General features: G+C 56.6%; 1 protein-coding gene and 1 pseudogene across 1 annotated transcript; one reads left to right on the top strand and one right to left on the bottom strand.

Annotated features, from left to right (window-relative positions):
- The first annotated feature begins 1,642 nt into the window (after window positions 1-1,642).
- On the top strand, window positions 1,643-7,327 carry LOC140901846 (glutaminyl-peptide cyclotransferase-like protein; annotated as a pseudogene).
- A 23-nt stretch (window positions 7,328-7,350) lies between these two features.
- On the bottom strand, window positions 7,351-9,508 carry LOC140902072 (peptidoglycan recognition protein 1-like). The gene is given in 5 exon segments (XM_073321734.1): window positions 7,351-7,601; window positions 7,925-8,028; window positions 8,030-8,047; window positions 8,751-8,961; window positions 9,484-9,508. Coding segments are annotated over 5 exon segments (531 nt in total). The 3' UTR covers window positions 7,351-7,428.
- Between the last annotated feature and the right edge of the window lie 6,759 nt (window positions 9,509-16,267).

Below are 16,267 nucleotides of genomic sequence, written 5' to 3'. Positions count from 1 at the left end.
TTATGTGAAATTGCAGTTATAGGTTCTTATGTAAGCAGGCTCTGAATGAGCTTTCCCAACACCTAGTGATGAGCTGGGGAGAAGACATCAGGAACTGACCATGTTTGAATAGACACACCCACTCTGCCTAGGTGAGCAACATGATGGGGCTGCTTTGCCCAAATGATCACTTTTGTCTGGTGTTGGATTGCAAATCACTTTGTTATTGCGGAGGCAGAGGTAATAAAGTGTGGTTATCCTTTTGTGAATCAAAGGGAGCAGAACTGGCCTTGGTGTGCCATGAATGAGGGGGTCACTCTCAAGTTAACTGCATTCAATAAGCAGGAAGTAGGGGTGCCAAAGGCCAGCGGAGATGTGAGGGGGTATTTGTGCCCATCTGGCTTTACGTGCCATTTGACTCTGTACTGTTTAACGACAGAGCTTCTTAAGGCCCAGTTGAGAGTCTCTTGGTTTGGATCATTCGAGCTGACATCACTGATAGCCCAGTCTAAATATGAAGCCTTCGGTCCGTTGTGGGACAGTGTCTCTGGTGAACGAGGTTGCCTCGCTAACTGCTGGAATCACTGAGAATTGGAATTGCTGAGAGCTGAGTTAAGTGGTGGAACTTCAAAACACCCCAGAGGTTGCAGTGGAGAGGGCCGTGGCAGGGTGACTGATGGCAGAGCGCCGGAGAGTGGCAGAGGGAACACTGGGGGGTGGCTGGCGGTGCAGTCAATGATGGTGGAGTGGCCGGCTGTGGAGTGAACAAAGGCAGACAGCGATGCAGAGTGAACAGCGGCACAGCGAGGGCTGCTGAATCACTGCTCAGTGCTGCCCCCCTCCCCCCGGGGTGGGAGGTTAACTCACGCAAACACACCTCCAAACACTGGGTTTTCACTGACCAAGGACAACTGTGAGTGGGGTGCGGTGGAGGGAGAGAGGACTGGCGTGTTAAAAAGACATTTGTTTGTCGGACTGTCACACTGCAAGGTGAGAGACTGAGGAAACGGATGCTGCCAATGTACTCTGGGGTGGGTGTTTTATTCATGGTCAGATGTTTTCAAATCATGCTTGTGGTGTTTTCCCAAGTAATGCCAGGTTCCTTTCCCCTTGTATTAAAAGTTTTCTCTTCTATACATGTACTTAGTGCTTGTGAGAGGAGACGTACTGGCTCTTAGAGGTACCAAGTGTGGGGTGTAATTTTTTTCAGATTACTGGGTGGAGACTCGAGCTGGTTCTGTGTTGTGTTGTCAAAAGGAACCCAGCCCTGGTTGCTGCTGACTCCCCCCAGCAATACACAGTGTGACTAGAGGCCAGCAGCACTGTCTGTAATATTCCCTAAGAGATGTGGTCACCTTAAGATGAACCTAATTCGCTCCGTCAGTGTGGTGGTGTGATCCCTCCTTCTAGGGTTTTGGAAAATTGTGATTCTTTTCCTCTGGTGTTTGGAGAAACACTTGATAGTGATCAACGGGGATTTTGGTTTTGCTCAGTGATTATTTGGTCTGCGAGAAGCTAGATTAAGGGCTGAGCCTTCGTTATTGTTGGACAGAATTGCTGTCCAGACAGTGCAGAAACGGCAGCAGCAGCTGGAGCTCTGCACTACCCAGCGAAATCACTGAGGGTTTGTCTACAGACTCAGGCTTGTACTTCGGCCCTAACAATGGCTGTGTGGACATTCCTCCTCAGGCTCCGAAACCTGGGCTCCAGTCCCAGTAGGAACAACTACATGGCTATTTTTAGTACCATAATGAGAGCCCCAGTCTGTAGACCTGGGCTTTGAGATTTGTGGCTGCTGGTATTTTTTGCAACGTAGCCATAACCTAAGAGCTGAGAACACTTGGGGCTGGAGCAGTGCAGAAACTTCAGAAGGTGACAGCAGTGTGCAGTGGCAGAGTGGGCAGTGACCGGAGTGGGCAGAGGCATCATTTGATTTTCCTGCATTCCTCCCCTAAGGCTGGAGCTGAATGCACCTAACGGCACCCCTAGACCCTAGGACTTCACTTACGGTGGACAGCAAACTAAGAGTGCGGTGTCATGGACAGAAAGGGGAGTGGTGTGTTAATGGGACATTTGTCCGCTGGTCTTTCAGAAAGAGGGAAACTGAGACAAAGCCACTGCTCCACCTGGGGCCAGGGATTTACCTGTTGTTTGCATACGTTTGAGTCATTGTTGTCATGTTTTCTCAAATTAATGCCATTCTTCCTTCTCCCCTTAATAAAATATTTCTTTTGTCGCACACAGACTCAGTGCTTGCAAGACAGGAAGTATTGCTTCTTAGAAACACCCAGGGCTGGTGTTTAGTTTTCCCAGATTTCTGGGTGGGAGCTCAAGCCAGTGTTGTGTTATAATTTTGAGAGGAACTCCTATATATTGAAGCCAGAGCTGGAACTGGAAGAAGGGTTACGTATGTATTGCAGAGGAGTTTAATCTCCTCCTTTGTACAGAGCAACCCTTATGCCCTGGCACCAACTCTTTCAGAGGATGGTCACAGCTCCTCCCAGGGCCATCATCCGCCCTGGGGCTCACAGAGATGGTGGGTTTTGCACAGAGCTCTGCATGCACAAAGACACAGGACTTCAAAGCGGGAGACACAAACCCTGCCCCTCAGTCTGTCATTCTGTCCCACAGAGGGGTATTCTGGTGCCTCCCCTTGTCTAATGTCCCCTTGGTAATAAATCCAGTGACAACACAGGTCTGTGGAGTTCTTGGAACTGGCGGTCTTGGGTTCTGATCTCTTCTCCCCCAGGGTAAAACGAGAGAAACCCGCTGAGTGCAATGGGGTGAGGGCCAGATTCTGATACATTACCCTGAATCTATCTATCTATCTATCTATCTAATGAACACAGTTCTGATAAGGCAGCTGCTGGCTGGGAGCCTCCTCTGTACAGCCTCAGATCAGGGTAAGCCTGGGGAATTTAGGAAAGATGTTCCTGCTCTGCAGCTAGCCCCTCCATCCCAAATCTAAAGGTGCTCCTTTAATCTAAGATTCCACAGAGTCCCCATCCCAGCCCCAGTACCTGTCCATGTGGTCCCTGGGCTGGATGGAGCTGGTGATGTTTCAAGCCCGGTGGGGTGGCAGCTTGGGAAAGACAGGGCCGCACCTTCCTGGGGGCCACCGACTCGGCCGTGCCCTGTGCCATCCTGCTGGAACTGGCCACGGCCTTGGACGTGGAGCTGCTGAAGGCCAAGGAGCAGGTGAGAGCTTCCCAGGTTGGGGGTTCTACTCTTGTCTTGGGGAAAGGAATGGAGTCTAGTGTGCAAAACCGGGGGGGGGGGGTGGGAGCTGGGACTCCTGGGTTCTATCCCTAACTCTGCTGCTGTCTTGGGTGCAGTCCCCTCACCTGTCCAGCAGTGCCAGGTGTTGAGTGATCCCCATGTCTCTCCCCAGGGCTCTGAGGTGACGCTGCAGCTGCTGTTCCTGGATGGCGAGGAGGCCTTCCGGGAGTGGAGTGAGAGGGATTCCCTGTACGGGGCTGTCCATGGCCAGGGCTCAGCACCAGCCGGGCACCAGCCAGCTCCAGGCTATGGTGAGAGCCGCCCGCCTGCCCCTCTGAGGAGTTCTGCATGGGGGATCTTTCAGGCTGGAGGGAGATGGTGGGGGTGCCTGTCCGGGGTAGGCGGGGGGCTCAATCTGTCTGCACTGGATCTTGTACCAATCCCTCCCTCAGATCCTCCTGCGGTGACTGGGCCCCTACAGATTTAACCCCTCGTTTCCTCCTTGCAGAGCCTGTTTGTCTTGCTGGACCTGCTGGGGGCCCGCCACCCGACCATCCGGAACCACTTCCCCTTCACCGCCTCCTGGTTCGACCGGCTCGTTGGCATCGGTACCAAACCTTCCTTTCTTCCAGGGGTGGAAGGGGGCTTGCCCCCCCAGGCACCTGTAGCGGGACAGCTACCTCCTCCCCCACCCGCCAGTCCTGATGGTCCTGCGTCTGTCTGACAATGAATAAAGGTGCCTGGGTTCTAGGCCCAGCTCTGGGAGGGGAGTGGGAGGTCTAGTGGTTAGAGCAGGGGGGCTGGGAACCAGGACTCCTGGGCTCTATCCCCAGCTGTGAGACAGAGCTGGGAGTTGGGGATTCAGTCCCCGGGGCTGTTGACCTGGCATCTTTCACCAACACTTTATTTCCCTCAAACACGACTTGTCAGGTTTGAAATCCCCCCTCCCTCCCCGGCAGCGTCTCCGTGTCCTCAGGGAGCTCTGTTGTGAGCGGCCAGGTGTAGCCCCCTGTGGGGCTCATTCTGCCGTGCCCCAGCCTGGCAGGTCCCAGGAACCAGCCCATTCCTCACTCTCTTCTCTGTGTCGCCCAGAGAAGCGTCTGCACCGGCTGGGCCTGCTGCAGTCCCACCCCTGGGAGCAGACGTACTTCCAGAGGGAGCCTGTCTATGGGCCTGTCGAAGAGGACCACGTCCCCTTCCTTCGCAAAGGTACCTGTCCTGCCCCATGCTACCGTTCATCCAGGTGCAGAGCAGTGTGGGATGGACAGCTGGGGAGGCCTCCCCGGGGGAGCCAGGGAGGAATGTGTGCAGACAAAGTGTGGTGAGACTCCCCCAGGCTCCCACACAAGCCTGGCCTCATGAGTGGAGCGAGGGACTGAGACCTGGGTTCAGGTCCTGGCTTTGCCGCTGCCCTGCTGGGTGACTTTGCTGCTGTCTTCCTCAGTTTCCCCATCTGTGAAGTGGGGGGAATCATTCTGACCCCCTTTGTAAAGTGCTTTGGGATCCCCTGAGGACAAGGGCTATGCAAGAGCTAGGTGTTATTTACAGGGGTAAAATGCTTTATAGATGATGTTTGCCTGCCTGGCACACTTCACCCCAGAGGTGGCTGCATTTTGAACTTAGGCTCTGGGATCCTTGGGGGTGAAAGACTTTATAAACATATCATTGCTATCTAGCCACTTGGCCCTGACTCGCTTGATGTCTCTGGCCAATCTGGTTCCCATAATGCACCTGGGCCAGCTGCTCGTTGCTAGGTCAGGGGAGCACACGGCTCCTAGATGTAAGGTCAGGTTGTGCCTGAGGGCCTGGCTCCATCTACTGAGACAGTGTGCGCATTTAGAATGTCGCCCGTCGCCCGCTAGTGGCTGGGCCACATGGGGATAATAGTCTACTACTGCTGACAATAGTGGAATTACTCTTGTAACTCCAGCAGTAGAGGCTGGTGCTTGCAGTGAGGCAGATCCTGGGCTGGATCCCTGCTGACTATCCATGTATCTGTCTGGCCGCAGGAGTGCCGGTGCTGCACCTCATCGCCACCCCTTTCCCGTGGGTCTGGCAGACGATGGAGGACACGGAGCAGAATCTGCACCCCACGACTGTGGAGAACCTCTGCAAGATCCTGGCTGCCTTCCTGGCCGAGTACCTGTGGCTGTGGCTACCCAGAGCCTCCTCTGGCGAGGGAACCAACCCCTCCCTGGGCCTCGCAGGATCCTTCGCCCCTCCTGGGCCGAGCTCCATGGGGCCAGCAGCCAAAACACCCTGGGACCAGGCAAGGTGGCTTGGGGGGCCTGGGCTGTGGCAGCCGCGCAGGGTCTTGGGGAGGTGTTACAATGCTGGGAGGATGGGAAGAGAGATTGTGTTGAGTCTGTTCCGGGGCTGCAGCGGGGCTGTGGCTGGCCCAGGAGTGAAACCTCTTGCTTGAGCCCCTTGAGCCCCTTCCTGGGCTTTACACGCCCCCCAGAGCTCAAGCCGCCAGGGCCTGGACTAGCCTCTTCCCAACAGGGAGCCTGGATCCCAGCTGGTCGCGTCCCCCAGGGTCCACGGCTCAGAAGCAGAAATAACTGGGCTGAACCTGGACTGTGCCAGGGGCAGGACACCGGGGGCTGCGGGGGGGCCAGACCTGCACTCTCTGCAGCGTGGCCTCCAGCTGCCAGCCCACCAGGGGTTGCTCCTGTTTACGGGGCCCGTCTAGCCCTGGGGTGCTGGGCTCCCAGCCTCGCTCGGGGGCTGCTCCACAGCGACTCTCGAAACAAAGAGCTGCCCTGTCAGTGCTGCTGCCCCCTTCCCACATGCTGGGCAGCCCTGGGCACTGTGGGACTGGGACACTGCTCCTGGCATGGCTGTTCCCTCCGCTCCGGCCCCTCCTGCCAGTCTCCAGCCGCAGCCCCAGCTCCCATCAGCAGGCGCAAACTCCAGCTCCCCTCCCCTTCCTTCAGCTCAGGGCTGCCGGGCCTGACTGTGTGTGACCCATGCGGAACCAGCACCCCCTTGGTTTCGCTCCACCTCCTCCCTCTGGATTGAGAGGCAGCACAGCCTAGTGGGCAGAGCACTTGACTGCACCCATGGGATCTGTTCCACGCTCTGCCACTAACTGGCCCTGTGAGTTTGGGTAAAACCCTTTTCCCCTCCCTGTGCCTCAGTTTCCCCTCCCATCCTTTGTCTAATTAGACTGTGAGCTCTTTAGGGCAGGGACTGTCTGTCTCATGTTCTGTGTATATAGCACCTAGCCCAAGGAGGCTTCTTAGTGCTAATCTGACAGACCATAATCACACCCTCTCAGCTCGCCCAGCCCAGCCCAGCGGCAGGGTGGTTATGGTTTAACAGGAGATGAAATGATTCCCGGCGCTTCAACTTTGGATGTGCTAGAAGCTGGTTTATTGTCACTGCTCAGTAGCTCCCAAGCAAAGCAAGCACTAAGCTGCGGGGCGCTGAGGTAAAGGCAAATTGCACTTGAACTAAAAACCCCTTTGTGGGACTCTGCGACCCACCCGACGGGTCCTTCCCCGTCCAAACACTTTGCCCCCCTCGGTAAGAGAGGCTCGTGGGAACGGACTGTCGGGGCAAAAGGGGCGAGCGCTGAAAGCTTTGAGAGGCAGACCCTGCGGGGGCCAGGCAGAGCCAAGTGTCAGGGCTCAGGGACACTTGGGTTCCCTTTGTGGGGGGTTAACTAGCGACTGGTTTCTGGGGGATTCCAGATGAAATCTTCGCTGCAGAGCTCGGGGGGGCTGGGGGCAGAGGTGGATTTGACTCTGGAATTGATCATTGCTCAGACGTTTCACACGGGAATGGAGGCGATGTTTCCTGAGCTGCCCAGGGATTGGCAGGGCCGTCGCCACAGAGCTCGGCTGAGGCTTGGCCCCACCCCCCTGGACGCTGTAAGACCCTGGGCGTGGCTGTGTGTGGACCTGGGCTAAGCTGACATGCCCGTTGCGGGCGGGAGCGAGGGGCTAGGCCTGGCGTCTGCCGAAGGAAGTAGCCTGGGGGAGGCAGGTGGCTCCCAGGCACCATTAGAAATCTGAGCCCCCGGGGGTGGGGGAGGCAGCTGAGCCCAGGGGAGACGGGAGCGTAACCCCAACTCTCAGAGCCCTGCTCTCCGGGCCCCAGGAGGCAGCAGGTGGGCGAGAAGTGAGAGGCCGCCCCCTGCTGGGGGGCAGAGGTGTAGCTCAAGCAGGCAGAAGCCGCGGGTGGGGTCAGCGATGGACGCAGGGGCTGCCCCGAGGCTGCAGGGACTCAGGCTTCAAACTCAGGCCACTGGCTTATGGCCTCATAGAGGGCGTCCCCGGGGCATTGGGTTGACTTCACGTCGCGATGCCTCTTCAGGGTGTAGCTTTCGCTCAGGAAGCCCCCGGAGACAGCACATTGGATCAGGCTCTTGGCAGCGGTCAGGGTGGTGTTGTCAGGGGCTGTTTCTGCAGGACACCAGCAGCCCCCTGTTAATTTCACACACGCCCCTGGCCCCTCTCTGCTGCTCAGGGGATGTGAATGTGGCCTGAGTAAATAAACACCCTCTAGCCCCGTTCTTGATTGGCCATGTCAGTGTCTTTCTCCCCCACCATTGTGTTTGGTAATGCGGCTCCCCGCCTCCACACACACATTTGCTTCGCCACGCTCCCCCTCCCCGTCCCTTTCCTGACCCTGTGCCCCAGCCCAGTGCCCCACCGCGGTGGAACCAAGAGCAGCTGTGAACTTCCCAGTTCCCCTGGGGGCCTAGCAGGGAAATCTGTACAGACGGGAGAGAAGCTGCCCAGGAAGCTGATTCCCAGTGACTTATCGTTCCAGTTCTTGGCATGGGCCCCCATGGTGCTCCAGCCTCTGCCCTTGTAGACTCTCGTCTTCACCGATCAGGAAGCTGCAGGCAGAGCGCAGTGTGAGACCCGCATGGGCACGTCGGCCGCACCCTCCCCTCCCCATCGCTCTCGGCAGCTCCCCCAGGGTCGTCGCTGGCCCGGCCCGGGTTTGAACCTGGGACCATCAGAGCTAGAAGCTCAATCCTCTGCCATGGAGCTAAAGACCCACTGAGGAAAAGGACTGGAATGGAGGGGCCCTAACCTGTATTGCACTGTTTGGCCATTAGGTGGCGCTGTGTGTAACACCCCTTATGGAAGGCACCAAGGGCCCCACCTGGACAGAGCTGGGGGTCGAGTGAGGGCTGTAGTGGGCCGAGATGTGGGGCAGGAGAACAGCGCTGGGAGCCGCTGCCCTGCTGGAAATTCCCAGCTGGGTTTCCATCTCCTGACATCACCATCTCAAAGCATTTCACGGAGCAAAATCTCTGGCCAGGTTTTCGTTGCGGGACGTCAGGACGGCTGCAGGGAAACGTGTCAATAACGCCGGCATGGGGCGGTGTCACAGAGGCCTTTGCTGGCCCCTACCCCACCCCATTGCCACGGCTCCAGCCCCACACACAAATGCTGTAGGAGTGTAACTGTCCCAGGCTAGTTAACACATTACAGCCCCGGTGGGGGGACAATCCTCGGTGCTTACGGTGACAGCACTGCCGAGAACACATGTTAAACCAATCAGCGAACCCACCCGCCTGCTAATGGGCTTACCAGGGATCCCTCCCCTGACTCCAGCCAGGGCTCCGGCCGGGGTGCAGCCCGTCAAACCCACCCACGGGCTTTTCAGTGCTTCCAAGCTCAGCACAGCTTCTGCTGCGAACATGACCCCTGGGAATCTGTGAGTGCCGCAGGCCGGTCCCTCGATCTGGGAACAGGTCATTCGCAGCCAGTGTCTCGCTTCCCAGGGCATCATTTCGAAAGGCTGGGGGCAGAGGTGGGAATTTGCATCCCCGCCTTGGCTGGTCGGTCGTTTAACAAGTGTCCTGTGATGGTCCTGACCCTTCCCAGGGTTTGCTGGAATGACATCTCCCCCAGAAGAATCACGTCCCATCCCCCCAGACTCCAGTCCCATTTGCATTTGTAATACAATGAACTCCGGAAATACCCACACTTCGTCCAACCTGCTTTGTGCAGGGTCTGGGAGGGAACTGCCATCTCTGGCCCATTTCCCCCTACAGAACTGGGTGGAACCAGGTGCTGTCCGGCACCCTTGGGGAATCCATTGACTTAGTGCCTGGACAGGTTTCTCCTCTGCCTGGCATTTCTGCTATGGCCTGTCACAATGTCATGTTTTGACGTTGCATTTAAGAAGCATTCTGCCATCACGCCAGCACCCGGCCATCACAAACCTGCCCGGTCGGCTGGCAGCCTCCTACCCCAGTTCTCTCTAGAGCCCCTGGGCCGATCTCTCCCACGCCCCTCCTTACTCAGGGTGCCCCCAAACCTTTTCCTTCCAGCACGCAGTTCATTTTCTTAACTTCCGACACGGCTCAGCTGCATTATTAACGATGAGGCTTGTCCTGCTCCATCACATCCTCCGGGTCCTCCTTGCACTCAGCCGGCTTCCCCGGTGCTCCCAGTGTCACCGCAGCCAATTGCTCCTGTGCTGGCCGATGAGCACTTCCACCGTCCTCCACCCGTTTCTGACAACCCCACGTCTCCTCAGCTCCTTCCCCTCGCCCGCCTTCCCCTTTCCTTGCGGCGCTCGCCAGCCGTCCGTTGACTTCCCCATTCTGCGGCTTCCCTTTCTGAACATTTTCTGTCACTTCCTTAAGCTTCTGATTAAAAGCCTCGTGCGCCCGATGCTGAGCTGCCGCCCCGGGTCACACTTTCCCCTCCACTCTCTGGTCAGCCTCAGAGACAAGCAGCGCACACGTGTGATCCCACAGGCCGGCAGGCCGCTGTGCGGCCCCAGATCCTCCATGCATAACAGCACATTTCTTTACAAACAATCCAAGCCCTCCTTTACTATTTGGGCCATCCTTTGCCCGCATTTTACTCTTGATGGAGTTAACGTTTCGCTGGATCTAGTCTTACATCTCTTCTTCAAACTTTTCCCCTCCCCTGTAGGCCCCTAGACCGTCCCAGCCAGAGTCTCCACACACGGCTAGGTCTTTACTCCCGACACAGAGGTTGTTACCCTGCCCGGTCCGGTTCCAGCCGGTAAACTTGGGTTGGAGGATCCCCCAGGGAAGCAGATTTATTACCAATTCAGCCTCGATCTTACTTCCTACTTAAAGAGACCTCAAGGACCCAAGCCCCGGCCAGTATTTATTAGTTATTAGTACAGCGCTCAAACAGAAAGGCAGATCCATTACCAAGTCTGCTGAACCAAATTTTGCAGCCGTTGATGTAAACGACAGACTGATCCCCGTGATGTCTTTTGCCACGGCTTGCATACAGCCTTGCATTGGGAAAGAGGAAGAGATAAGTTGGAACTAAGTTACCTATAAGTAGTCCAAGCTGTATGCATGCCGTGGCAAAAGATATCACGGGGATCAGTCTGTCGCCTGCAAAATTTGTGTCTGGTAAATATCATAGACTTCCCAGCACACAATCACACATATGCTACTTAAGCATAAACGTTTACCATCACTATGTTATTTATACATTTCCATTTGTTTGTGGTTAGTACATTCCTCGCACAGTTGTGTGGCAATGCAAATAACAGGGCGCTAGGCTACAAATTTTAGCAAACTGGCATTTTTCAATGCCTGTGAGAGTTTAGCAGCATTCCCAAAGCATCTCAGGAGTTTGGGTCACCAGTTGGCCTGAGGTCTGATAGTAATTTGGCCTCTACCAGTCAACAAACCTTTGTACTGGTATAACGGCATCCCCATGGATGGGGTTGGGGGGTGTTGTAATGTTTTAACTAGACCGGTCCAGTTAAAGTCCTCAGGCTTTTGCATACACACATGGCCGGCCTGTGGAGTGACCTTGGTTAAGTCACGTCCCCCTTGTGTGCCTCAGTTTCCCCATCTATAAAGTGGGCATAGTGATGCCAACTTCCTTTGTGAAGGGCGTTGAGATCTGCTGGAGAAAGGGGCTATCTCAGGGCCAGGTGTTATAACTGGGGAGCAAGAGGGTCTGTCGCTGCCCCAGGCAGGTCATGGGAGCTTCGTGGAGCGGAGAGATGGTGGCAGACATGGGTAGCAGAGGGCGCTGTGCTGGGCTCCAGTGGGGCGGGTTGGTGGCAGAAGGGGAGGTGTCTCCAGAATCCAGCAACGCACCCAACAGCCACGTGCCCTGATGCCTGACCCCACTGTCATCGCCCCCAGCACGGCCCCCAGCACCTCTCTCATGTGTGTCGGGGGGGGGGGGATTTCTGCTTGGGCTGCCCCCACGCGCTGGTGCTTAAACTCCAAAAGGAAGCTTACAAGCAGTGCAAATTTGGACAGATGACTAGGGAGGAGTATAAAAATATTGCTTGGGTATGCAGGGGTGTAATCAGGAAGGCCAAGGCACAACTGGAGTTGCAGCTAGCAAGGGATGTGAAGGGGAACAAGAAGGGTTTCTACGGGTACGTTAGCAACAAGAAGAAGGTCAGGGAATGTGTGGGCCCCTTACTGAAAGTGGGAGGCAGCCTAGTGACACATGATGTGCAAGAAGGTGAAGTACTCAATGCTTTATTTGCCTCAGTCTTCACAGACAAGGTCAGCTCCCAGACTGCGGCACTGGGCAACACAGTATGGGGAGGAGGTGAGCAGTGCTCAGTGGTGAAAGAACAGGTTAAGGACTATTTAGAAAAGCGGGACGTGCACAAGCCCATGGGTCCAGATCTAATGCATCCAAGGGTGCTGAGGGACTTGGCTGATGTGATTGCAGAGCCATTGGCCATTATCTTTGAAAACTCGTGGTGATCGGGGGAGGTCCCGGACGATTGGAAAAAGACAAATATAGTGCCCATCTTTAAAAAAGGGGAAAAGGAGAATCCGGGGAATTACAGACTGGTCAGCCTCACTTCAGTCCCCGGCAAAATCATGGAGCAGGTCCACAAGGGATCCATTTTGAACCACTTGGAGAAGAGGAAGGTGATAAGGAACAGCCAACGTGGAATCACCAAGGGCAAGTCATGCCTTCTGTGATGAGATAACTGGCTCTGTGGATATGGGGAAAGTGGTGGTTGTGATACGGCAAAGCTTTTGATACGGTCTCCCAAAGTACTACTGCCGGCAAGTTAAAAACGTATGGATTGGATGAATGGACTATAAGGTGGATAGAAAGCTGGCTAGATTGTCGGGCTCAATGGGTAGTGATCAACAGCTTGATGTCTAGTTGGAAGCCGGTATCAAGCGGAGTGCCCCAGGGGTCGGTCCTGGGGCCGGTTTTGTTCAACATCTTTATCAATGACCTGGATAATGGGATTCATTGCACCTTCAGCAAATTCACAGATGACACTAAGCTGGGGGAAGAGGTAGATACACTGGAGGGTAGGGATAGGGTCCAGAGTGACCTAGACAAATTGGAGGATTGGGCCAAAAGAAATCTGATGAGGTTCAACAAGGACAAGTGCAGAGTCCTGTACTTAGGACGGAAGAATCCCAGGCACTGCTACAGCTGGGGACCAATTGGCTAAGTGGCAGTTCTGCAGAAAAGGTCCTGGGGATTACAGTGGACGAGAAGCTGGATATGAGTAGCAGAGTGCCCTTGTTGCCAAGAAGGCCAAAGGCATATTGGGCTGCATTAGCAGGAGTGTTGCCAGCAGATCGAGGGAAGAGATTATTCCCCTCTATTCGGCACTGGTGAGGCCACATCTGGAGTATTGCGTCCAGTTTTGATCCCCCCACTACAGAAGGGATGTGGACAAACACAGAGCTTGTAGGTGCAGAGAACAGGACCCCTCAGCTGGATCCATTTTGGGCGGCAGTGAGCCAGAGAACCACATCTGCCCTTCACTCAATGTCCCCAGCCAGCTCCAAAGTGAAACTATCTCCAGCCCCCGCCCTCCTCTGGGCTTTGTCCCTTTCCCGGGCCAGGAGGTCACCGGATTCCTTTGTTCTCCAACCCTTTCGCTCTCACCTTGCAGGGGGGAAGGGCCCAGGCCACCAGTTGCCAGGAAACAGGGTGTCGGCCATTCTCTGTGTCCAGACCCCTGCACACACCTGCCCTCTAGGGCTCTGCAATCATCATACACCCTTATCCCACCATCTAGATACTTAAGAACTGCCTAGGGAAAACTGAGGCACCCCCACAATATTCAGAGGAAACATTAAGAACAGTCCCGCTTCATCACACCCACTCCCCTCCCAGGGCTGATGAGACAACCCAACGGTCCCAAGCTGCCGGGTGCTTTGGCCATGGGGTGTAAAACGGTCCCGTCTTTGCTTCCTCTCCCACCGCTGCAACGGTGCAGAAGCTGCTTTAATAGCAGCTTCCCCCTGCCCCGCCACCCCACACGCCCAACTGAGTCTCAGGCCTTGCTAACGCTCAGTACCACAGCAGCCCCAGGAGATGATTGCTGCGGGGGTCTCAGCCCAGGGGGAGGTAGTGACTCCTAGAAGCAGGGAGAGCAGCAGCACCGTAGATCAGGGAGGTCTGGCAATGCCAGTGGCTGTCTGGGGACTGGCAGCCCAGGCACTCAGAGCAGATTGTCGAAGGCCAAACCCCTCTCACCACCGGTTCTGTAGCTCCCCCTTGCTTTCGGTCTGTCTTAGGCACCATCCTGGCCCTCATCCCCCTGGCATTCGAGCACTGCCCAACCTCAATTGCATTTATTCTAACTGCCCCCTGCAGGGCAGGGCCTGGCTGCTACCCCCACTGTACAGACAGGGAACCGCTGCAGAGAGAGAATAAGGGACTTGCTCAAAGCCAAACAGAGCATCTGTGGCAGAGCTGGGAAATGAACATGGATCTCCTGGGTCCCAGGATGGCACCTTCTCGTTCAACCTCCTGCCCCCTTCGTCCCTGGTTCAGTGGGAGCTGTGGGAGCAATCTGGGGCACAGGAGCTGGCTGGTGCCCAGATGGAGCTACGTTGCCTATTGCACAGATCTCGCTTTTCCCGAACATTGAAAATGCTGCTCCAACCATGCCAGGGCCCGCCAGGATCCTTGCAGCTGGTCCGTGCTAAATTGTGAACTGTGCCCTGGCCTCCCAGAGCGGGGCAATGGGAGAGGGTGGGGCTGGCCCAAGGCCCTGCTGGATTTCAGCTCACGCGTACGGGGTCCCAGTGCTACAGAGCTCTGTGCTGGGACGGCGCTTTGTGGCGATTTCGCAGCTCCTCTCTCCAAGGCCTGTGTGGGAGCAGCCGCTGCAGAGAATCCCAGGCCTGATTCCCCCCACGCTGGGTCTCCTGAATGGCCCCTGCCCTGGGGGGCTCCATTCCTCACCCAGTGTCTCCTGCTGACTCTGCAGCAGCTGCACGGCAGGCGTCCTAAGGCACCTCTAGTCCTCTCCAGAGCTCAGGGGGAGTGTCCTGGCATCGGACTGTCCTGGTGAATGGAACAATGGCTCCGGGCAGACGGAGAATGCCTGTTCCCCCGGCAACCTCAGTGCCATTCCCTCTGGAAGTGATGGTGTCCGCAAGGGTGCTGGAGGTGGTCAGGCTTCGTGGTTGGAGCTGGACTCAGGAGGCCGGGGCATGGGTGGAGCGAGGCTGGAGCGAGAGCAGGGCTGGAGTAGGACGAGGGGCAGGGCCATCAGCTACCTCCCAGTCTGGGCACTTACCTGGCCCCACCATGCCAGTGGCTGAGCACACGGGTGTTGTGGTATTTAGGCTCTCAACCCCCCCCGCAGAGCAAGGACCTGCTCTCCCTCATTAGCTGAGGCCAGGGGCGGCGGGGACTCATCTGATCTCATGCAGAAGACTTACAGAGGAGCGAGGAACTGAACACAGCTCTCCTGGGTCCCAGCCCAATGCCTCATCTAACCACCTGTGCCGCCTTCCCGTGCCGTGCCACCAGCCCTGCCAAACCCTCCTCCTTGTCTCCGTCCCCTCCGGGCTTGACTGGTGCGACCCCTTCTGTCGAGCCGCCCCGGGCTCCCTCCTGTGCGCATGCCGGTGCCAACTTCCTCACTGGCACCAGGCTAGACAGCCGGCACCGGGGCACTTGGCAGACATGCACCGCCCAGCCAGGAGCTCGGGGAAGGCTCGGTGTGGTTGGCGATGCAGTGGAAAAGCAGAGGTGGGCAATAGAAGATTCTCCTACCTGGAGTCAGGAGTGGGCAGAAACCTGTGTGTAAATGGGCCACCCACTTTCTGCTGCCGGTGGCGGAGCTGGATCTGCTGGCTCAGCGTTCCCCAGCGGCACCTGCCAGCTCTCGCTCTGCCAGAGCCAAGCCTCGCAGTGAGGGGATGAGGCTGTGCCAGCCAGCAGGGGCGTGTCACAATGGGCAGGCGAGTCACAGGCCAGCCAATGTGTGACTCCCCAGCCATGGGATGCCCCAGCCCAGACTTGCTCTGGCCTCGCCAAGGCTTTGGAGCCTGTCCTTCCCCACCGGGGCCATGGCAGGGACCTTCCGCTCCCCACAGTCACAGACGTTAGGCCGGAAGGGACCGCTGGGCTCCTCTAGTCCCAGCTCCTGCAGACCCCAGGCCAGAGCCCCTCCCTGCATCCATGCTATTGGAGCCAGGGGGTCTCTGGATCCCCGAGTGGGAGAATCAGTTCCATCCCGGTTCCTCCTTCTCATAACAGTGCAGAACGGGGATTCATGAACTCTCCCCACCCATAGCTCCCAGCCCACATGGGAGGCTCTTTCCACTTTCCCAAGCTGCCGGGTGCTTTGGCCATAGGGTGTAAAATGGTCCCATCTCTGCTTCCTCTCCCACCGCTGCAACGACGCAGAAGCTGCTTTAATAGCAGCCTCCTCCTCCCGCCCAACTGAATCTCAGACCTTGCTAATGCTCAGTGCCATGACAGCCCCAGGAGATGATTGCTGTGGCATGTGACGAAGTGGGACTGTTCTTAATGTTTCCTCTGAATACTGTGGGGGTGCCTCAGTTACCCCTATGCAGGTCTTAAGTATCTAGGAGGTGGGGTAAGGGTGTATGATCATTGCAGAGTCCTAGAGGGCAGGTATGTGCAGGGGTCTGGACACAGAGAATGGCCGACACCCTATTTCCTGGGTGCTGATGGCCTGGCCCTTCCCCCCTACAAGGTGAAAGCTAAAAGGGTTGGAGAAAAAAGGAATCAGGTGACCTCCTGGCCCGGGAAAGGGACAAAGCCCAGAGGAGGAGGGGCTGGAGAGAGTTTCAGTTGAGGCTGGCTGGGGACATGGAGTGAAGTACAGA

Source organism: Lepidochelys kempii, chromosome 23, assembly GCF_965140265.1.
Source record: "Lepidochelys kempii isolate rLepKem1 chromosome 23, rLepKem1.hap2, whole genome shotgun sequence".
NCBI lineage: Eukaryota > Metazoa > Chordata > Testudines > Cheloniidae > Lepidochelys > Lepidochelys kempii.
This window is presented reverse-complemented; position numbering and strand designations above follow the sequence as displayed.